General features: G+C 40.1%; 3 protein-coding genes across 4 annotated transcripts in view; all 3 read right to left on the bottom strand.

Moving 5' to 3' along the window:
* Window positions 1–24,497, bottom strand: part of LOC131231563 (uncharacterized) — a 97,049-nt gene that overhangs the window by 28,968 nt on the left and 43,584 nt on the right. Inside the window, exon 3 of one of the 2 annotated variants that reach the window (XM_058227794.1) lies at window positions 18,904–19,215. The exons of the other annotated variant lie outside the window; for it this stretch is intronic. The gene's annotated coding sequence lies outside the window, so the exon portion shown is untranslated. Of the gene's footprint in view, window positions 1–18,903; window positions 19,216–24,497 lie in introns of those variants that run through there. 2 annotated transcript variants of the gene reach the window in all.
* LOC131231565 (MDIS1-interacting receptor like kinase 2-like) lies at window positions 19,071–22,726 on the bottom strand. The gene is made up of 2 exons (XM_058227798.1): window positions 21,043–22,726; window positions 19,071–19,664 (listed from the first exon to the last, which is right to left on the bottom strand). Exons 1-2 carry the CDS (start codon window positions 21,371–21,373, stop codon window positions 19,306–19,308), a joined length of 690 nt encoding a protein of 229 aa, XP_058083781.1. The 5' UTR covers window positions 21,374–22,726; the 3' UTR covers window positions 19,071–19,305.
* Window positions 22,335–23,850, bottom strand: LOC131230558 (probable leucine-rich repeat receptor-like protein kinase At1g35710). The gene is made up of 3 exons (XM_058226462.1): window positions 23,397–23,850; window positions 22,842–23,180; window positions 22,335–22,552 (listed from the first exon to the last, which is right to left on the bottom strand). The coding sequence occupies exons 1-3, from the start codon at window positions 23,848–23,850 to the stop codon at window positions 22,335–22,337; spliced, it is 1,011 nt and encodes a 336-aa protein (XP_058082445.1).

Here is a 24,497-nt window from a genome sequence, read left to right on the forward strand (position 1 = left end):
GGAATCACTTCCCCGCTGTTTTCTGTGATGGGTCCACTACAGTTTTTTATCTACCTCGTTCTTTGGCTCATGTCCTAAAATGATATCTCAAGATGGATGGACGGTGTGGATACAACACATATATCATAGTAGAACCCATAGAACTTGGTTGCGTCACGACTCGCTGCAACCTGTCGGTATCTAAGCCGCCTCCCAACTTTCATGCCTTCTTCCGGACGCGGATTTAGACCGCTGCTCAACCTGTCGGTAACTAATCCGCGTCCCGACTTTCATGCTTTTTTCCAGACGCCGATTTAGTCCGCTGCTTAACCTGTCCGTATCTAATCCGCGTCCCGACGTTCATGCTTTTTCTCGGACGCGGATTTCCTTCAAAAGCCTTTCGGAGGAAGTTCGTGCGCAAGATGTTGGGTGGGGCCCACCACCATGTTTGTGGGAAATATATTTCGTTTATCCGTTTAGCGAGCTCATTTGAGGACAAACGACCAAAAAAGAGGTGGATACAATAATCAAGTGGGCCATATGAGAGAAACAGTAGAGATTCAGTTAGAACCTTTGAAACATTCTTGTGACCATAAAAGCTTTGTTTCAGGTTTTTTTCACTTAATCCCTGTTGTAATGACCCTATAAACGGTTTAGATGGCATATAAACATGAAGGTGGAGCCCAGGATGGTTTCAACCGTAGGTATTTCGTTTCCCAATTTTCTCTCTGGTGTTGTCCACTTTAGTTTTGGATCCAACTCGTTTTTGGTCGCTTGTCCTAAAATGAGCTCGCCAAATGGATGAATGGAGTATATTTCCCACAAACATGGTGGTGGGCCCCACCTATCATCCTTGCGCAAGAACTTCACAGCCGGAAATCCGCATCCACTACAGTTTCGGATCATGTTAAAAGTTGGGCCCTAAGGGTTTTATGGAGCACTTCATCACATGAATGTTTCAAATTTTGCATTTGCATCACGTATCAAAAACTGCTCACGGGTTGTCATGAGAACTGGTTCGCAGTTGAGCATTTCGTCATGTGTGTGTGTGCGCGTATGTATGTATGTATATGTGTGTGTGTATATATATTTATTTATTTACACACACACACACATATGGGAAATGGCACTATGAGGTCGACCTCATGGGAACTTCCCATGAGGTTGAGTTCTATGGGCCCCACCATGATGTGTGTTGAACATCTACCCCATCAGTAGATGCACCATTCCATGGTGAGCCATGGGCCTAAAAATCAAGTCAATCCATGACTTGGGTGGTCCACACCTCATATAATAGTTGAGAGGGGTTACCCTTCCATGAAAGCATTCATGATCATTTATTGGGCCCACTGAGATGTGGTTCACAAATCCAGCCCATCCACTGTGTGTGTCCCACTTGGATGAGGGGTCAGGCCAAACTTTAGTAGCATTCAAAACTCAGGTGGGCCCCACCAAGTACTTTTATATGTTTTAGGTATGTCTTCAAATGGTTTTAGATGGTATGGCCCACCCGAGTTTTGTATACGACAGATTTCTGGGATATCTCATAACCTAAAGGGGACCCATCAAACAAGGTCGAAAATTGGATATGGCGTATTGTTTAATTTATGGACGCGGATTGCGTACTACACCCGCCCGTCCCTAGCGTCAAACGGGCAGTTCTATGGGCGGGCCCACCATGATGTATTTGCACATCCAAACCGTCTATCCCTTTTCTCAGATTATTTTAAGGCATGAACACAAAAATGAGGCATATCCAACGCTCAAATGGACCACACCACAGATGCCTCTTGCATTTAATGCAACTAACATTTAATGCTTTGTGTATTTTAATGCAACCAAGCTTATTATTTGGTGTGGTCTACTTGAACGTTGGATATGCCTCATTTTTGTGTTCATGCTTTAAAATAATATGAGAAAAGGGATAGACGGTTTGGATGTACAGATACATCACGGTGGGCCCACCAACAAAACTACCCGTTCATAGCTAGGGACGAGCGAGGGTAGTACACGTCCTTAATTTATGTTTGGATTTGAGTGTGAGTTTCGGTTATGCATGTTGCGTAGAGAGACACTCTCCTACTCACTTGTCTCCTGACGTGGGTTTCCTACAGAAGCCTTTCGCAGGAAGTTACTGCGCTCAAATGCTAGGTGGGACCATCATGATGTTTGTGAGAAATCTAACCTGTCCATCCGCTTTGTAAAATCATTTTAGTACATTAGACCAAAATTGGAGTAGATCCAAAACTCCAATGTGCTGCACGACAAGAAACAATGTGGATTTAGTGACTACAGTTGAAACATTCATTCGGCCATAAAAAGCCACTTATGAGGCTAATTTTATTTTATTTTTTCCTTTTTATTTTACTTTATCCCAATAGGAATGAGCTAATAAACAATTTGGATGGCATATAAATATCAAGGTGGAGCCCAAGAAAGTTTCAATGGTACTGAAGGCTTTATCCAGTTTTCCATATTGTATGGCTAACTCAAGTTTTGAATATACTCTATTTTTAGTCGTATCACCTAAGATGATCTCACAAAACATATGAATATAGTGGATTTCTCACAAACATAATGGTTGGCCCCAAATAGCATTAAGCACGCCTACTTCCTGATCCGCAGGAAATCGAGGTGCCGAGCCTCTCTCCAAATTATTGGACGAGAGGTGGGCATTGATGGTGCTTTGTGCCCCCCCATCATGATGTACATGCATCCTATTCATGCCGCTTTGTGCCCCCCCATCATGATGTACATGCATCCTATTCATGCCTTCCATCCATTTTCCAAGACTATTTTACGACATGAGCCCCAAAAATGAGTAAGATCCAAATCTCATATGGACCACACCGCAGGAAAGAGTAGTGATTGAACACTTACCATTAAAATTTCATAAGGGGCACAAAAGTTTTAAATTAAGATGATATTTTCATTTTCTTTTCATCTAGCTTTGTGTGACTTAATCAACAGGTTGGATGGCAAATAAACATTACAGTGAGCCTTACGAAGTTTTTAATGGTGGGCATTCAATTACCGCTACTTTCTCGTGGTGTGGTCCACTTGGGATTTGGATCTCTCTCTCTCTCTCTCTCTCTCTCTCTCTATATATATATATATAATGTGGGGCCAACGAAGCACCCTTGGTAGCCACCTCGCTACATACGCTATCAGTACGCAATCCGCTGCTGGATTCTCACGGAATGCGTCCTACTCCCGGCCGTCTCCAGCTGGGAACAGGCAACAGCTTTGAGTGCCTACTGTGATATATGGTTCTTATCCACACCGTCGATCCATTATTTTTTGTATCATTTTAAGGGATAAGCCCAAAAATGAGCCAGATCTAAGGCTCAAGTAAACCACACCACAGGAAGCAGCGATGATCATAATTTTCACCGTCAAAATTTTTATAGGAGCCACCGTGACGTTTATTTTCCATCCAACCTATTCGTAAAGATACGTAAGAGAGAACATAGATATCAGCTCCATCCAAAACTTTTGTGGCCCTAACAAGTTTTCAAAGGTAAGAGTTTAATCCCCACTGTAGTCCACTTGAGCCTTGGATCTGCCTCATTTTTAGGTTTATGCCTTAAAATGATTAAAAAATAAAAATAAAGATGGACGGTGTTAATAAGACCTGCACATCACGTGGCCCGTCCAAGCTGCCGCCCTTTCCCAGCTGGAGACGGGCGGGGGTAAGACGCGGATGCGGATTTCATGAAAAGCCTTTGGCGGGAAGTTCCTCGCAAGGATGGTGGGTGGGGCCCACTGCAATGTGTGTGAGAAATCCATTTCGTCCATCCATTTTGAGAGCTCAGTTTAGGACGTGCGACAGAAAATGAGATGGATACGAAACTCAAGTGGGTCACACAGGAGGCAAAATTGAGGAAAAATAATTCCTACCATTAAAACTTTCCTACGCTACCTTGATTGTTTATATGCTATCCACAGAGCTTATAAGGCCATTACCAACGGGATGAAGTGAAAACACTTTAAATATAGCCTGATACACAACTTTTATGGCTATAAGAATGCTTAAATGGTGCTTATTTAATGTCCATTGTTTCCTCTCATGTGGCCCACTTGAGTGTAGGATAAACTTAATTTTCAGTCACATGTCCTAAATTGAGCTCAAAAAAATAGATGGACGGGGTGGATTTCTCACAGCCATTGAGGCAGGCCCCACCCTGCATCCTTGCGAAGTAAGTTACTGCGAACAACTTTCAGGAAATCCGCGTCCAATACGGTTGGTTACTGGGTACGCGATTTGGCAAGTGACGATGCCACTGACCAGGTGGCTAGTGGTCGGTGCTATGTGGGAGCCACCGACCACTAGCCACTATTCACACCGTTCATTCCCTTTTACACATTATTTTAATAATTTATCCCATAAATGAGGCAGATCAAAATCTCAGGTGGACCACATAATGGGAAAACGGTAGTGATTAAACGTCTACCATTAAAAACCTCATATGACCCATTCCAATGTTTATTTGACATCCAACCTATAGATCAAGTCAATCGGACCTGGATAAAGCCAAAAAACAAATTTGAGCTTGACCTAAAACTTTTGTAGCCCTAAGAAAATTTTAACCGTGAGAGTTTAATCAACACTGAGTAGCCCACTTAATATTTTGATCCACCTCAGTTTTGGGATCGCACTGTAAAATTATTTGAAAAAAATATATGGACAGCATGGATGTGGCATGTACACCAGGTTGGGGTCCACAGAGCATGGACCATTAGCCATGGGCTAGCCTATCGTGCCTGGTAAGCGTGCTAGGATGCTATTAGGGGTCAACCATGATGTTTGTGTGAAATCCACCCCGTTCATCTATTTTGTGAGATCATTTTAGGACATATGACCAAAAATAAGGCAAATTCAAAACTTTTGTGGGCCATAAAAGATAGAATACTGAGGAAAGACTTTATTACGATTGAAACCTTCGTAGGCTACACCTAGATGTTTATATGCCATCTAAACCCTTTATAAGGTCATTCCTAATGGGATGAAGTAACATTTAAAAAAAAAAAAAACTTATCCTGATAAGTATCTTTGATGGCCAAATGAATGTTTAACGGTAGTCACTGTATCAATATTGTTTTCTCTCGTGCAGTACACTAAAGTTTTAGATCCACTCCAGTTTTGATCTAATACCTAATAGTTGGATTGCCCTGATTTTGGGGGCATCTGTTCTCATTGTGGGCCAACCCTGCTCGATAGGTTAATGCAACTAACAATTACCAATATATATATATATATAGAGAGAGAGAGAGAGAGAGAGAGAGAGAGAGAGAGAGAGAGAGAGAGAGAGCTGGGAGATTTCCAAGATGGCTTTCGGTCAAAAGTTTAGGTTTTTTTAGTCAAGTCTCTTCTTTTGCAAAGAGCATCGAGATTCCTAGTGGGCCCTTGATTCTATCTTTAGAGTTGTCTCTCTACTTTTGAGTCACGTTTCCCTCATTTGTGGGCCTAATGGTTTTTTTTTTTTTTTTTTTTAAGTGCATCCAATTGGGCCCTAAATTCACCAAAGAAGAATCTACTTTATAAATCCCTCTATCATTTTTTGAAGTGGCTGGTTGCAGTTAAGTATTGTTAGGCCCCGGCGGTAATTTTGGGATCCAAGCTTCACAATACTTGTACCACCACCATCTCGGCCAGATGACCAAGAATCTAGGTGATACAACCATCAGGTGGGCCACCTTAGAAAACTATATTACACCACAAAAAACCTTGGAACCTGTACCACACCTGATGATAGGAGTCAACCTGACTTTTGGGTCAAGCGAATATACATGCGCTTGTGGAAAGGCATACAAACAACACAGTTGACCCCACACGGTCAGCTGAAAATGCTATCCACGTATGATGATGTGAACAAGTTTATCGTACACGCGAATAAGTGTTGCAGAAATGGGCCCCACATGGTGTGTATCACAGAGATGGGATTTGTCTGTTGACCAAACGATGATATAAAGAAGTTTCCGTGCAAGTGAATAACTTCTACATACAGGAATTGTTACAGAAATGGCCCCCACATTGTGTATAAGGGGGACGGGTTTGGCTGGTGACCCAACATCAGCCAGCTAGCTGGTGTCAAAGCTCTGTGGGCCCTAACATGATGGATGTGTTGTATCCTTGCCGTCCGTCTATTTTGCCAGCTTATTTTAGAGCATGAACCCAAAAATAAGGCAGATCCAAACCTCAAGACATGGAAGAAGGAAAATCACAAATATTAGCTTGCTTCATAACTTTTGTGATCCCTTATAAGTTTTCAACACTATGCTTTCAACCCAATAGTCACTAATAAGTTTTCAACATAAGCTTTCAATCCCAACTTTTCCTGTCGGTCCAATTCAGGTTTGGAACAACCTTATTTTTGGGCTCATTGACCTAAAATGAGCTAACAAAATAGACAAACAGCTACATCGTGGTGGGCCCATAGAGCTTTGCACCAGCTAACTGGCTGGTGTTTGGGTCCCCAGCCCAACAATGTCCGCTTAAGACACCCACATGTGGGACACCTCACCCATCCGAACCGTGCATCAATAGCAGATAATCAACTCATGAGGGGCCCACAAAATGGGGTTGATCCACTCAAGTGGCTCACGCGATTGGGAACTCACAGCCCCGGACCCTCAGTTTCGCCAGCTCAAGTTGGGCCATGAGCTGAAAAATGAGGCAAAATCCACAACTGTATCACCACATCATACATTGGGGCGCAAAACACACATGTGATGTTTATATGGCATCCAGCTGTTCATAAGGTTATTCCAACAGTGATGAACAGAAAACACCAATATTAGCTTCTTCTTTTTCAGCAAAAAATAACTTTATTCACAAGATAAGTTATACAGCTGAGACCCTAGTATTCGCTTGACCCAGAACTTCATTGACCCTATAAAGGTTTCAATGGTAGGCATTTAATCACCACTATTTCCTGTGGGTGGACCACTTGTGTCATGGATCCGCCTCTTTTATGAGCTCTCATGTCCTAAGATGAGCTGGCCAAACTGCTGGACAGAGTGGATGTCACACGCACAACACAATAAACCCCACAACTTTTTGCTTGCACGGGCTCCATGTTACCCCTGTTGTAGGTGGGGACTCTCTACAATACCAGTTTTACAGGGTCCTACAAAGATTTGGTTTAGATAGGATCCCTCCAAGTCCGGTTTTATATGGTCCCACAGCACCTGGTTACGTGGGATCCTCAAGACCAGTTCTACACAATGCATTAAACACCCAAGAGCAGTGGGACCCACCACTTCTATATGTAAAATCCACTCCATCCATCGGGTTCTATCTCTGAGTCTAGGCCTCGAGGCAAAAGAAATCAGCCAAATCCACAACTCAGGCTGGCTACCCATAAGGAATAATGGTTTGGATGCCAACCATAGGTTTGTGTGGAGCAACCATGATGTGTATCTTCCGTCAGACCCATTGCTCAAGTGTAACTAACAAGGACAAGGTGAATGTACAAAAATCAGCCTGACTCAGGTGGCCCATGTTGTGTGCACTTCAGAGGTTTTAGGAGAATTTACATTGTTTTGACAAGGGCTAAAACAAAATGGTGTTTTTTTTTTTTTTTTTTTTTATATTATTATTATGAAAACTACTTTTTTAATAGTGTTGTTTCAGCTAATTATGCCTTCAGTAGCTCATTTTGGTTTCCACTGAAGATAAGTATATTTGGTAAACAAGCATGCTGCCAAAAAAAAAAAAAAAAACCCTCAATTAAAACTTAACCCTAGCATTAAAAAGAGAAGTTTCTTCTTCAATCTCACCATTTCAATCTTAAATTTTCTTTCCCCTCTTCCACCATTAAAAAGCCCCCAAAAGCTGCAATTGTAATCATTCAATCGTCCACTTTCTTTGAAGAAAACCACCAAAAAAAAAATAAAATAAAATTGAAACAAAATGAAAAAGGGATGAAGATACAGAAGGAGGAAAGAGAGGGAAGAGAGAAGTCATGGAGGAGGGCACAGCCAGATTACAACAGTAGAGGTCTTTCCTTTAACTATGGGCTTTTGTTGAGGATTATTGCGAACACCTTCAATCGCACTCCATTTTAATAGAAAAGCAATCTTTTTTTGCTTAAGCGTATAAGTTATGTTAAGGGTATCCAACATGACACAGGGAAGCACGTGATGAGGTCAATCACCGTCTTCCTCAATCGATATATACCTTGAATATACAGGGAACTATTAAATCCACAAGAGGTTTCTCGAATCCATGAGAGAAAATAAAAATAATCTTCAAAAGTTTGTTAATTGAATGAATGATATAAAAAAAAAAAAAAAAATAGTTTAATACCCTCTAAACAACCCTAAACAAATCTTAAAAACGTAATTAAAGAATTCTAATCAAATAAGGAAATAAACTTTGAAAAATATGTAAATTTCCACTATCAATCGACATGTCATCAAGTTATCTAGTCGATAGGTCGAAACAACTAAAAACTATCCAGAGATTTAAATAAAAAATTCTGTGATTTTTGACCTGTCGACCCCATCTATCGACCTATCGAACAATATTTCGACCTATTTAAACTAGCAGAAATCAGTCAACAAGCAATCTAGAATAGTATTTTGACCCGTCTAACAGTATTTTAACATGTCTAAACTAACAGAAAACAGTTAGCAAGTAATTTGAAATTTCTGCCAGAATTTCGACCGCAAAGTTCTACCAATTGAACTATGCATTAGGAATATGTTTGATCCTCGTTCTGCATCAAACCCATCCACTTGAAAAAAAAAAACTCATCTTCGAGTTTGGTTCATAATATGTGTTCAACTTCCTCGAGTTCTTTAATGGACTTGGTTTACAATGCGTATTCAATTTTGGGTGCTGATATTTATAAGCATCTTCCTTATACTTTGCAGTAGGCTTCTCTAATATTTCCTAGACATCAGCATAAATAGTTGCTAGCCAAATTGTCATATTCTTTGCTGCAACACTTATTCCAAATAGTTTAGGCAATAGAAACAAGTCGAGTGCATGTTTAGGAACTTGGGCATACATAACCTTAAATTGGGCCTACTTGGTAGATGGATTCCTTGTGTTATTGAAGATAAACTCAACTTAAGAAAGACAAATCTCCTATATAAGGGATAATTCGTTGAAAAGTTCAACAAGCATAATCGCTTTGAACTCCTGCAACATGGGTTTTACAGCTTTTGGAATGGTCACAGACTCCACATCCGCTTTCTTTTCTACTAGTGCTATCATCACTATCGTCTCCTCAAAGTGTTTGATGAAATCTCATTCGTTTACGAGATATTGCTTGTCCATTTTAGAAGTATTGGATTAGTTTTCCGCTTCCACATGGGCCACATGTACGCCAGTGACGAATCCGATGGCCTATCGTGACTCCTTCTCAACCAAGTCGCCTCTCGCAGACAAACAATAGGGTTTCTCTAAATAATCTCTCATTGATCAACTATCTAGCTGACAATTTTGGAATTATTGGAGCAATATGTAATCATAATTGCGAGGGAGGAACCGTGCGTGCAAAAATTACTTCATTCGTGGCCACTTACGAATTAGTGCTTTCATTTGTCTCATCCTCTCAAGTTGAAGTTGCTCTCATCAAGCTGAAGCTCCGCTCTTTAACTTGTAAGTCACAAGTTTAACCTTCTTTTCTTTATTTTTATTTTTTTTCCATATAATCGAAAATTCGCTCAACTTCAAAAATCCAATCAAGGAAATCCTCAATATAAAATTGACCATTGAAGCCAGAAAGATTGACCTTCATCCTGAATTTTTGATCTGCCTATTCTACCTGATCATCACATCTCCCAAGATATTGAAGGATCATGTCGTCGATCTCATCGTCGCTAGATCTCACCTCCTCAGGCGTGATCATATGGTTCATTGCCGGTATCACCATGCGATCGATGTGATTACGAATTTCAACTCCTACCGGGAGTGGATTACTACCACGAACACAGAGTTGCCCTAACACCTCTGTCATGTGATCGATGGTAGCCATTGTGTGACTTTGCCACATCAACACAGTACCTAGGTGCGCTGTCAATGGGTTGGGTTCGGGTCTACCATAATCCAAATTTTGAATACGCCTTGGCTCAAAACAGTTCAAAATATGGGTTGAGGGCAACTCAGGCCTAGCTCATTGACGGCCCCAGCCGTGCTTTGGGCTTTGAAAGTGACGTGGATTTCCTTCCAAAGCCTTTCCTAGTAAGTTTGAGATGCTAGGTGGAGCCCACTGTGATGATTGTGAGATATCCACCCCCATTCATCTATTTTGTACGCTCACTTTACGACGTACTACCAAAAACGAGGTGGATTGAAAACTCAATTGAGCAACATGAAAGGGGAAATTAGGAAAAGAAATGCCTACGGTGGGCTGCACCTTCATGTTCGTATGCCATCCAAATTGTTTACATGGGATGAAGGGAAAACACACAAATATTAGCCTGCGTTTTGGATCCGCCTCATTCTTGGTCGCATGTAATAAAATAAGCAACTAAAATGGATGGACAGGTAACACCCCTTTGGCAAAAATCTGCCTCCCTCTGAAAGCAAGCCGATTAGGTGTTACTCGATTAACTTCTCAATAGGTGTTACTGTAACCATGGCACTCACCTCGATGTATTTGTTGTATATCTATGCTGTTCATCTGGTTTCCTAGCTCATGTTAAAATATCATCCCAAAAACGAAGCATATACTACTCTCTAGTGTACCACACAGTGGGGATTGAATGCCACCATTACTAACTTCTTGATGACCACCGTTCCATGTCATGATATGGCCCACTCAAGATTTGGATCTGCTTCAATTTTTGGACCATGCCCTAAAATAAGCTGGGAAAACTGATAAGCCGCATGGATATACAATATATATCAAGATGGGCCCCACGGTCAATGTAACAACCATTAAGGTATTACCAAAAAAGAAGGGTCCAACATAATGTAAGTATTTTATCCATGCCATCCATTGATTTTTCCAAATCATTTTAGGTCATGGGCCCAAAAAATTGAGGCAGATTCAAATCTTAGATGGACCACACTGCACAAATCAGTGATGATTGAACTCTCACCATTAAAACATTCTTGCGCACAAATGTTTTAGATCAATTTGGTCTTTGTGTTTTCTCTTCATCCAGGTCCATGTGACCTATTCAATAGGTTTGGTGGAAAATAAACATTACAGTAGGCCTAGGAAGTTTTTAATAATAGGCATTTAATCACCATTGTTTTCTCTTGTGTGGTCTACCTAATATTTGGATGTACCTCATTTTTCGGATTACGTTCAAAAATGATTGGGCAAAATAAATGGACAACTTTGATAAAATGTAGACAAGATGATGGGGCCATTGAGCACCGACCAATGCTTCCTATCACCCACACCATGTGCTTGTCCCCAAATAACACCAATAGAAAGTTATGAATATTCTATTAAAAAGAATATAGTGCATGGTGAATGGTGCCACTTATCTCACTAATGCACTTTGATCATGAATTAAAGGTCACACCTGTATTATCACCAACTTGTTATACAATGAATTTATGTCCCTGGTCCTGGGTAATACTCAACTACACTGCTTTATTTTGTGAGGAAAATGTTAATTTTTTTAGATGGGGCATAGGCATGATTTTGATTGCGAAAACTAGCTACTTTCTTAGGCTTTAAGATGGATTGGCTAGAGAGGCTAACGGTCCGGTCAACAGATTAGCTAAACAGGGAAGTCTATCACAAAGCCAATAGGATGTTTTTGATCTCCCCAGGCTCGTCAAGCGCCACTACCTTTTGGATAAAACGGGTTTGGATTCTTTCAGAAAAGTTTAAGGGCCCCTCTTTGTATAAATATGATAGGCAGGCCAGCTTTTTGTCTTTGGTTGCTGCCGGAATGAGATTTAAAATTTGGTGAGGCCCAGTTATTTTGTGGTGCCCACCCATTCTCTGTATAGCATCTTTCTGATCAATGAAATCCAGGTGGTGTGCTCCTGCCTTTCAAAAAAAAAAAAAAGGCTTTAAGATGGCATTTGGAACACAAGTAATTTTGCTTTAGCTAGTCATGCCTTCGATGGCTATCTTGATTTCTACTTACACTTACTAGCCAAAAAGAACAAAAAAAAATCCTCAGATCGAAACCTAACACTAGCATGAATAAGGAGAAGTTTTTCCTTCAACCTCACCATTCCCACCTTGATTTTTCTTTTCCCTATTCCACCATTAAAAAGCCCTAAACCATAGCAATTGTAACCATTCAATCTCCACTACCTTTGAATAAAACCACTAAAATAAATAAATAAATAAAATCATGAAACAAAAGGAAGAAGGGATGAAGATGCAGAGGGAGGAAAGAGAGGGAAGAGAGAAGTTATGGAGGAGGGCACAGGTGGATCACAACAGTGGAGGTGCTCCCTTTAGCTATGGGCTTTTATCGAGGACAATTGAGAACAACTTCAGTCATTCTCTACTCAAAAGTTTTTATTTTTTTATTATTTTTTTTAAAGCAATCTGTTTTAGCTCAAGTATATCAGTCATTTTAAAGTATTCGACACCTCTTAAATAACATGTTACCAAACTAACTTTTGCCACTTAAGCTACTAATTGTAAGAACTCTATAAGATGGGCCTTATTGATTAACGGTCTAGATTGTCCTAATAGTTGGACTGTGTGATCGGGTAAACCAGTGGACCCTACTTTAGTGTGATTCTCGCAGAATATATGTGTAAGTATACGTAAGGGGTTGGAGTGCTATAGCTGTGATACGCAGAGCTATTTGACTTTAACTAGGATAAGAAAGTGTGGAGTCGTGGGAGAGAGTTGTGATGAGTTTCAAACTCTCTTCACCCCAGCAACTATATAATAAGGCTAGGTCCCCGATCCAACATATAAGTCAGAAACGAAGTCCCATCTAATTTTCTGAATTAAGGTGTAAGGAGAGGAAGATCCTGGTATTCTATTATTCTCAACTATGGCGTCTCAAATAGGTAAGCCATCTAAACCCCTTGATCTCTATGTACTATGCACAACTAAAATCAGTGGGAGTAAGTTCGTTATGATGATTTTGTATGTTGATAACATTTTGTTGGCTAGCAGTGACATTAGGATGTTAAGTGACACCAAGAAATCCTTATCTCAAATATTTGAAATGAGAGATCTTGGTGACGCCTTTAATGTAAGATTCGCCGTGACAAATCATGTGAACTGCTCAGCCTGTCACAAAGGGCCTATATTAATAGGGTACTCGAAAGGTATGGCATGCAAAATTATGCTTCGGGACAATTGCTCATTGTAATTGGTGTATTTCAATGTCCAAAAAATGATTTGAAAAAGAATCGAATAAAGAGATTTCCGTATGCATCAGTAATAGGGAGCATCATATATACTCAAGTTTGTACGCGACCGGATATTGCCTTTGTTATTGAAATGTTGAAGAGATACTATGTAATCCAAGAATGCAACATTGGATAGCTACAAAGAAAGTATTGTGATATCTATAAAGAACAAAGGACTTCGGACTCATATATAGAAGATCTGATTAATTGGAGTTGATTGGATATTCAGACCCAGATTTCGCAGGCTACGTTGACACCAAGAAGTCCACCTCAGGATACATCTTCATGATGGTTGGAGGAGCTATGTCATAGAAAAGCGTGAAACAATCTACTATAGCCTCGTCCAACATAGAAGCTGAATTCATTTCCTGTCACGAGGCATCTAATCAGGCATTATGGTTACAGAGTTTCCTCTTAGGTTTGCGGGTACTAGAGCATATCCCGAAACCATTGAGAGTATTTTGCGACAATTCAATTGCAATTTCCTTCTTTAGTAACAACAAGCATTCATCAAGGTCGAGATGTATCGACATTAAATATCTTACGACTTTAAAGATGAGATGTCTTATGACTTTGAAGATGAAAAAAATAATTAAATATCTTGTTGTAAAGAAAAAAGTTCAAAATCATTAAGTCTCCATAAAGTTCATCTAATCCGCTCACTAAAGAGCTCCCTATCATACCATTTCAGGAGCATGTGAGATCCATAGAAGTCATTGATTCTACAGATGTTTTTGGTTAATGGGAGTTGAGCGTACTTTGATTTTCACAAATATTCAGGAGATCTCATTTTATACAGTTTTGATGATTTTGATATAAAGTTTTATTTATGCTTCTCATTTAGCATGTGCAATTGAATTTGAGTAAACAGAACTACAGTCATGTCCTGTTGGAGATATTTGAAAGCTTCAGGACCTCTTAAGGATAAATATACATCATTACACTACGTGTGTAATCCTTATACCACAATTCCTAGTTTCTGATATATGTCGTTAAGGTTGAATGCCTTCGTGACTACGCTTAGTTTCATTTCGCCTAAATTAAATGTTGCGATGACTACCGCGATTTGATGCTGATATTCTTGATGGACCAGATTGAATAGTATTATTCGTATTATCCAACAGTTGCATTGGTGTTAATTTGGATGTTTCTTTAAAATCAAAATTAATTATTCAAAAGTATTTTCTACAGATTAATCATTGACATTGTTCAATATAACCCAAGTGAGAGAATATAAGAACTCTATAAGGTGGGCCATATTGATCAATGGTCTGGATTGCCCTGATAGTTGGATTGTGTGATCGGGTAAACCAGTGGACCCCTCTTCATTGTGATTCTCGCAGAATATCTGTGTAAGCATGCATAAGGGGTTGGAGTGCTATATCTGTGATATGTAGAGCTATTTGGGTTTAACTAGGATAACCTAGATCCATAGCTCAAGTGGCAGACCAAGTGGAGATATCTCGTTTCAACACTCGAGGTCTTGGTATCGATCCCTAGCGGGGGTGGCTAACATGGAGTGTGTGTACTGACATGGGTGTGTACTAACAAGCAAACCCAAAAAAAAAAAAAAAAAAAAAGTATAAGAAAATGTGGAGCCATGGGAGAGAGTTATGATAGGTTTCAAACTCTCTTCACCCCAGCAACTATATAATAAAGCTAGGTCTCCAATCCAACACATAAGTCAGAAACAAAGTCCCATCTAATTTTCTAAATTAAGGTGTAAGAAGAGGAAGATCCTAATATTCTATTATTCTCAACTATGGCCTCTCTGATAGTCAAGCCATCTAAATCCCTTGATCTTTATGTACTATGCACAACTAAAATTTCCTGGATTTCCATATTAAGATAAACTAATACTGATTTGTTACTGTTAGCCAAATCAATAGCTAATCAATGTCTATCCAAAGACAGCTTAATTTTGTTTGGTGAGCTACCAAATTTCCCTAATTTATGCTCTCTCGCATGTAGCTGGGCCCACCATTTCCAACGGCCATCTCTGCTTCTACAAAATCACCAAAAGTACTCATAATGTGAATTGCTTGTGCCCCTGCATATGGGATGTTCCAGTACTTGTGATTATTCTAATGTCCAATTAATGAACAGAACTTCTGTCTAAAGGGCGACTTGTATGCTGGGGCACAAGAATGTGGCATCCGATGCTAATTGATGTCTGTGTTATATCCATTGTGTTTGCCCATTTTAGGACGTGATTTAAAAAATAAGGCAGATTCAAATCTCAAACGAGCCACACCAGAAGAAACAGCGGTGATTGAACAAACACCATTGAAAACTTCCGGGCCACAAGAGTTTCTGATCAGCCTGATATTGGTGTTTCCCTTCATGCATGTGAGAATCAACTTATTAACGGTTTTGGATGGCATATAAACATGAGGTGGGCCACTAGAAAGTTTCAACGTGGGCATTTCTATGTGAGGTGCCCCAAAGATGATAATCCTGCAGAGTATCAAAAGTTTTTTTTAGTTGTTGCTGTAATCTGAGAAGAGAGAGTGGCCTAAGAGGGTTTTTGTAAGAGTTTTGGTCCGGTCCAGTCCTGATTCCCGGGCAAGAGATCGAGCGCAGGTCTGGTCCACAGACAGAGGGAGAAGGGAGCGCTGGTGCGAGAGGAGCACTGTCTGATCTGCAGGTGGGGGCGGAACAGAGCGGGGTGTTCGCGGAAGGTTTGAGGTTGTTTTTTTTTTTTTTTGCCATTCATGTCTATTTGTGTTTTTTGTTTTTTGTTTTTGGATGGTTAATGGCAGAGCTGGGTTTTGAAACAGATTTGGTTCACCATAATGGAGGAAGGTTTCTGGAATGGGTTATAGAGGGGTGTTCAAAGGGCGGGTAGCAGGTCTGGGAGATGGGGAAGTGGGTATGGCCAGTTGCCACTTGGACCAACCAGCATGAAGGCCAAGGCCTTGTTGAACACGGCGAATCAATCCCTTTATCTCATAGCTCAGGCCCCACATTCCATGAGTTAGGACCTTGGCCGAACCCCCCTCTTGGGCCCCACTTCACATGGGTTCTACTTCACACGAGCCACTCACCTCACACGGGCCACCCACCCCACGTATGCCCTGCATCCCACAGGCCACCCCACTCGAGTCTGATGTAAAAATGCCCTTGCATTACTAAGCCATTCAATAAGTGGGCCCAATAGTATAAAAATATACTTATTTGGCCTGACCCGGACCCAACCCAAACCTGATTAGATCCAGCCTGACCCAAATCATCAAACCAGTTCTCTAGGAATGAACCCAAACCCAAGTGCCTGAGAGCCCTATTCATTATGCGCAAGCCTTAGAAGTGGGTATGGCCAGTTGCCACTTGGACCAACCACCATGGAGGCCAAGGCCCTGTTTAACAGCCTAATAAAATTATGGAAACAATTCGGGGTGAAGATTGTTATAATCCAATGTAACTCAAAAGTCATTGTTGACAGACTCATAAACGGCCCCGGGCTCCTCCAACCTAGAAGGTTTGGTATGTGTTAGAAGAACTATACAAATAACAACCACGTATAAACCACCCAAATCTCCCACATTTTCAATGAAAGTAACAACATATAGTGGATGGTGTTTTTCTGTTTTGTTGGGTCTTGATGGTGATGGCATGGCTAAATTGGTGTTGTTTGGCTATAGTGGATTGTCTATGTAGCTTGGCAGTAGTGGTTTGTCTATAATGGTTTGGTGGTTTCGTTGAGCCTGCATGACCCAAATCATCAAACCAGTTCTCTAGGAATGAACCCAAACCCAAGTGCCTGAGAGCCCTATTCATTATGCGCAAGCCTTAGAAGTGGGTATGGCCAGTTGCCACTTGGACCAACCACCATGGAGGCCAAGGCCCTGTTTAACAGCCTAATAAAATTATGGAAACAATTCGGGGTGAAGATTGTTATAATCCAATGTAACTCAAAAGTCATTGTTGACAGACTCATAAACGGCCCCGGGCTCCTCCAACCTAGAAGGTTTGGTATGTGTTAGAAGAACTATACAAATAACAACCACGTATAAACCACCCAAATCTCCCACATTTTCAATGAAAGTAACAACATATAGTGGATGGTGTTTTTCTGTTTTGTTGGGTCTTGATGGTGATGGCATGGCTAAATTGGTGTTGTTTGGCTATAGTGGATTGTCTATGTAGCTTGGCAGTAGTGGTTTGTCTATAATGGTTTGGTGGTTTCGTTGAGCCTGCAGCAGATCACAAGATCTTCTCTTCATTGTCATGGCCAGTTAGAGGATGATTGAGTCTATTCTCTGGGCAGAGCAGCAGCTGCTCTATTCTCTCATGGATTTCTTTTGATTGCTCCATCTTGGTCCCCTAAATTGTCCTAGTCCCCTGGATTGTATGATTTCTGTTCAGGTCTATAGGATTTTGGAGTGGGATGTTTAGTTTTCCTTGCAAAAATAATAATAATAATAATAATAAAATTGTGCTATAGACAGTAGTCCAACAACTTCACATTATTAAATGAGGAAGAAGAAGCACAAGAAGAAGAAGAAGAAAGCAGCCTATTTCTTCAGCTTCATTATCAATAGCAAGATTTTCAACATTTTGATGTCCCTCGCCGTCAGCAGTATCTACAACAACGGTTTCTCTTCAGCAACTGCCTTATGGTGTTGGTAGGTATTAAGTGTAAGTCTTGAATCTTTGTTGAAGGTTGGAAGAAGTTGTCAGTGCAGTCCTAGCCTGAATTCACGACCTATTGCACCTTGTGGGAAGCTCCTGCCTCTTGCGCATTGGTCTTTGTTTTGCTTACTTCTTGGTCTATTGGTTCGGCTCCAAACTCTATGTTGTTGCATATTTTCCTTTTGTTTGTGTCGTGTTTGGATTGAGATTGGGATTTCTTTGTATATTTTGATGGTAAATGATCCCATATGTTGTATAGGTCACTTGAAAAGGTCTTGGTCCTTGTCCGCATCTTGCTAGGGTTTTTTTTTTTTTTTTTTAAATTTTAATTTTAATTTTTATAAATCTTATTAATAAAATTTGCAGGTAGTGTGCTCCCACATTTCTAAAAAATGATAAATAAATAAATAAGTAAATAAACTTTTTTGAAAGATAACCAAACTTTATTAAAATTTGCACAAAGCAAAAAAGAGCAACAAAAAAGAAGAAACCATAAAGGAAGAGTAGCAACCCTAAGAAGCATACATCTTCCGAACTGAAACAAGCCTATTAACTCTAACAATAACTTACACACCGATCCATAGCTCAAGTGGTAGACTGAGTGGTGATAACCCCGTATTGAACTGAGGTCTTGGTATCAATTCCCAAGTGGGGTGTACTAATAATGGGGCATGTACTAATAACAACATAACAAAAAAACAAAAAACCAAAAAAAAAAAAAAAAACAAAACTCTAGCAATAACTTCTAACCGACAAATGTCGGCATCACCCAACAAATATTGAAGGAGAACAAGAAGTGATCCCATACTTAGTTGCAAATGGACAGTGGATGAAAAGGTGATCAATCGTCTCCTCCTTTTCCATACACATCAAACAAACATGGGGAAGGATGAGGGCTCTCCTCTGAAAAAAAAAATCATTTTATTGAAGGACTTCCAAACAAGGAGAAAGAAGATGGTTGCAAGTTGCAACAAGGCCAACTGAAGTTCTTTTTTCTTCTATTTAAAGAAGCCACTGTCTATGCCTACTTTCACAGATAAATGAACCCATTCATCTACTTTTGATGATACATTAGTGCACAATTGGTATCACAGAAAAGGATTACAATCCCTATAAGGTAAATTCTTGGGCGTAAAAACCTTCGGTTAGAAGATAACCACCAAACAAGAAAACATCTTTATTCTTTCAACCTACTTTTATTACATTTGGATTTTTATCACCAATCCTAGAAATATATATTCTATATAAACATCAATTCCACACACTGAACTATGTACGCGTCATAGCAAGAAAAACACCTCCGTGATTGATTATTTTCATGCAATAAACACAACAATAATGTTCTTGCCACTACACGCCCACAGCCTCACTAATTTTCATACACCCAATTATACATTGAGATTCATCAGTTGACAAAATGTAAGTGCATGGAATGGCTCTAGAGAGAAAGAAGGCCCACTAACAGATAGCTCCTGAGCCACATGGTGCATGGTTGGCTGAGAGTCAGGATCCGGCTGAATGCATGCAAGGGCCATGGACACTGCAAATATGACTTCCTGTGCAACCTCTGCCATCGGATCAGAGAGACGTTGGTCGAACATATCCTTTAGCAGTATATCTTCTCTATTTGGTGATGACAAAGAGGAGATGAGCTCCCCAGGATGCCTTCCCATCATCACTTCAAGTGCCACAACACCAAAGCTATAGACGTCACATTTCTCAGTCACCCTCATTGTATATGCAAGCTCTACATGATAGAAGATTGAACAATCAGATTCTTTATTCTTTGATAATCATCAATAGATAAACTCTTATCCATATACCAAACTAACCTGGGTTTCTTAATCTAGGTTTCATATCTTCTAGGCTTTTGTGCTTGCTAATCCCAAGGCATCTCTACAAACTGAGCATGTGCCAAGTGACGTGTTTGGCACATCTGGGAGGAGCATAACATGGGCCAAACTTTCTGATGATCTCTGGCTAGGAAGTTGGGATCGTCCAATCATTAGGTATGCCACATTCATACATTGAATGCATACTATTGCCCTTTTTTAAATTTGTTTTTTTTCTCAAAATTGTCCATTGTTTTGATGTGGTGGTGGCCTGCCTGATAATGGAACAAGCTTAATTATTTTTATGTACGCCTCAGATTTCCCAGATGCATGAGAAGTTGGCATGTGTGTACTAGAGATTTTAATGGCGTGTATAGTTAAGGTTGTATTTAGCATAATTACCTGTACCAATATTGTGGACCAACAAACTAGTCTCAAGAGTATCTAAGGAAACAACCAACAAACGTGGTCAAGAGTATCTAAGGTTTTATGTCTGTACTAGTGAGGTCAATAGTTCCAAGATCCAAACCATTGACATGGTGGGCCCCAATTTGAATGGCTCATGCATTGGAAATTCTCTAATTGGAAATCCTAACCATTTTAGTGGCCAACAGATAAACGATCAAGAAAAAAAAAAAAAGGTAATTGTGCACATTCAACAAAGAAAGACCATAGATTCAATGGCTAGGATTTTCCAATCTAGAAACTTCTTTTGTTGTGTGGGGCATTCATTGTGTGAGATAGCCTGGATCTTAGAGTTGTGGAACCCTTATACAACAGGGAAAGCCCAAGCTCATGCTCTGGGATATCTTGGTAGAGCATTTCATGATGCCACATTTCCTGATGCGTCATTTTCAGCTTTACTAGCATGGGCTAGAAGACGTGATCTTTTTCAATCATCTATTAACTACCTGTAACTCACCCTTCTAAACTTGATATGCATGTTAATCAATCCAGATCATCTGGAAACATGACCCATGTTGTAGATAAAATGTGGTGAAAGTTTGTTTGGTAAATGTTTATCATGGTTAAGTCTTACCGTGCACAATTTTTATAGTAAATAAAATGTGGAGATAGTTGTTGGATAAAGGAATCTTAGAGAGAGGAAAAAATTTCAAATATAAATTTTCTCATATTCCAGTTGCCTTAGATTGCCTCATTTGACAATAGTGTGGTAACTAATGCACAAATTTTATAGTAAATAATTGCAACAAAAATTAAAAAAATCTTAAGAAAAATAAAGGCTAATTTATAATAAAACTATTAAGTGTTGAGAATGTATTAGTTACTAACCTGGAGCAATGTATCCATAAGTGCCTGCAAGCATAGTCCAATTGGATGAATCCGGTATCAACAATCGTGCAGTGCCAAAATCAGAGACACTGGCCTCAAGTTCTGAATTCAACAGAACGTTGTTGCTTGATAGGTCTCGATGGACAATCGGCGGGGTGCAATCATGGTGCATGTAAGATAAAGCAAGGGCCACACCTTTAATAATCTTCACCCTTACGAGTCCAGTCCAACTACATAGCTCCTTCATTGTTGCATAGGATGCTTGCCAAGCTGCCCCTTTCCATGTACTTATAGATGAGAAACAAGCATCGAGCATGGAAGCAAAAGCCATAAAGCTTCACTATGTTGCAATGGCGGATTTCAGTTAATGCTTGTATCTCAGTTCTAAAACTTCTTTTATCAGATTGAAACCCTCCTTCGAGTGGGTGAAATTTCTTCACAGCTACTACCTGACCCATTGGTAGATTTGCTTTGTAAACTTTTCCATACCCTCGAATTCCAATGCAATATTTATCATCAAAACCCTCTGTTGCCTCCACAATGTCTTCGAACAAAGCAATCCCATCATAATTCCATATTGAAAATGGATTTCTGATGCTCCTCTCGAGAACCTTTTTATCTATATTTCTTCCTCTTTGGTAATAAATGGAAGAAATGCCAACGATTACAAACAAAAGAAACAAGGCCACCGAGAGCGGAAGAATAATGAGGATCACAACTCTATGGTCTTTCTTCGCATCGCCATGACTTATTGAAGAGGCATTGCAAGGTCGCAAACCTTGCACTTCACCACACAAGCCCTTATTATTTATAAATGCCTCTGCAGGAGCCTTTTGAAAGTTTTTGCTGTTGGGAACAAGACCTTCCAAAGAATTTTATGAAAAATCAATAGATTGCAAGTTGACCATCTCTTGAAAAGAAGGCGGAATGGAGCCTGACATCAAGTTGTGGGAGAGAATTAAATTTTCCAGCATAACCAATTTTGCAAGTTGTGGTGATATCTCTCCATTGAGGGAGTTATAACTTAGATCTAGTAAGCCTTGTAGGTATACAAGGTTACCAATCTGAAATGGAATGCTTCCATTCAAAGCATTTTTGCTCAATTTCAGATACTAGAGTTTGGAGCAATCTCCTAATTGAGGTGGTATTGGACCACTTAGGTGATTCATTGACAAGTCAAGAACCTCCAAATTGGATAGGTTTCCAATCTCTTGGGGTACCTGACCAACAAGTTGCTTATCATTTAAACTCAAGTTGAACAAAGAAGTCAGACTCCCAAATTCTTTTGGAATCTATCCTGTTAGTTGTTTCGAAGAAAGACCAAGCACACCTAGCTGTGTCAACTGCCCAATCTCTGGAGGAATTCTACCGGTGATCATGTTCCCATAGAATTGGAGCTCCGTTAGGTTTTGGCATTCTCCCCAGTTCGGTGAGAGTTCACCAAACAGCATGTTGTCGCTGACGTCCACATATGTGAGATGCGGGTATACACCAAAGGCTTTCGATACATCTGCAGTGAGTCGGTTTCCATTGAGCAGAACTCTTTTTAAGCTGGTGCAGTTTCTGAAGCTCCTCGGGATCTCACCAGTGAAATGGTTGTTTGGCACAGTGAATTTTTGAATAGATCCACCATGACATAACGGAGGCAAGTATCCAGAGAAGTTGTTGTCACCCAAGTAGAGTTTAGAAAGACTTTGTCATGTTTGTCATTTCTTGAGGCAAGGAACCAGATAATTGACAGTCAATAAGGAACAACATAGTCAGCTTGGTCAACTTTCCTAAAGTGGAGGGGATAGAACCTGAAATTTGATTGTAGGATAGGTAGAGGGTTGTCAGCTTTGTCAAGTTTCCTAAACTGGAAGGGATAGAACCTGCTAGACTGTTATTTGTCAGATCAAGATTGTCGAGATTCACCAAATTACCTAAAGCTGGAGGGATCGGACCAATCAGATTGTTTTGGTTCAGTGCTAGCTCATTGAGACTCGTTAAATTCCCGAGTTCTGGAGGAATAGAACCAGAAATTTGATTCTCAAAGAGGTAGAGGAGTGTCAGCTTTGTCAAGTTCCCTAAAGTGGAAGGGATAGAACCTTTTAGAATGTTATTGGACAGATCAAGTTTGTTGAGATTCATTAAATTCCCTAATTGTGGAAGAATTGAACCACAAATTTGATTTTGAAAGAGGTAGAGGACTGTCAGCTTTGTCAAGTTCCCTAAAGTGGAAGGGATAGAACCTGTTAGAATGTTATCGGACAGATCAAGATTGTCGAGATTCATTAAATTCCCAAATTGTGGAGGAATTGAACCAGAAATTTGATTGCTGTAGAGAAACAATACTGTAAGTTTTCTCAAATTACCCAAGGCTGGAGGGATCGGACCAGTCAGATTGTTTTGATACACAGTCAACGTAACCAGATCTTGCAGATTCCCCATCTGTGGTGGAATGGAGCCAGAGATTCGATTTTGGTGCAGGTACAAGATGGAAAGCTTTGTCAGATTTCCTAAAGTGGAAGGGATGGAACTATCGAGGTAGTTTTTGGACAAGTCTAGCTCATTCAAATTCACAAGATTCCCTATATCCAGGGGTATTGATCCACTTATACTATTTGCATACAGATCGAGGGACATGAGTTTGTAAAGAGTGCCAATATGGGCTGGGATGGTTCCGGTGAGAGTGTTGCCACTGAGATTGAGATGAATGAGGTCTGGAAATGACAGGAAGCTCAAGTTATCAAGCTTACCTTGCAAGCCTGCACTTGGTAAGCTTATCTCTATTACTCTTCCAAGGCTGTTGCATGAGATCCCAGTCATTTGCATGGAGATATTGCATTGGTGCTGTCATTAGCAGCAGGAATCGACCATGAATGGAGAGCTTGTGCTTGTGAGAGGCTGTCTTTCCATTTCAGGAGAGCCTCTGCTTCTGGCAGTCCTGCTGTTGCAAATGATGATGTTGCATGGGAAGAAAGAAATGGTAGGAAAAAGAGGAGAAAAGAAAGGGAGAGAGATTTTATGTATGCATATGGGCATTTATAGTTAAAGGTTGATACACATGGCTTCGACTACCCGTCTTATTCTTACCGGTGAAAAAAAAGTTATTTGATATACACATACTCAAAAGTATTGACTTGTTGTACACATTATTTTAACGGTTTGGATGACGACTGTGCACTTAAACAGAGAATTAACGTGAATTTGACGTAGAGTGGGTCGTGGACACTTTTATGAACAAGATGGACCAGAGAAGGCCTGATGGGAGGAACCCCAAAGCCAGTGTATCTCGCAAACCAGAATGAGTTATTCGATGCACCATATATGATTTTGTGCAGAAGAAGCTACTTTAGCCAACCAACCCTGCAACTCTGGGTTGCATTGCCGGATTTGCGGGATCGGGATTCCATTAGATCGATGGTCGAAACTCTATTTTATTTTCGTTTTTACTATTTATAGTAAGTTTTAGT

Source organism: Magnolia sinica, chromosome 17 (assembly GCF_029962835.1).
Source record: "Magnolia sinica isolate HGM2019 chromosome 17, MsV1, whole genome shotgun sequence".
In the NCBI taxonomy this organism is placed as follows: Eukaryota; Viridiplantae; Streptophyta; class Magnoliopsida; order Magnoliales; family Magnoliaceae; genus Magnolia; species Magnolia sinica.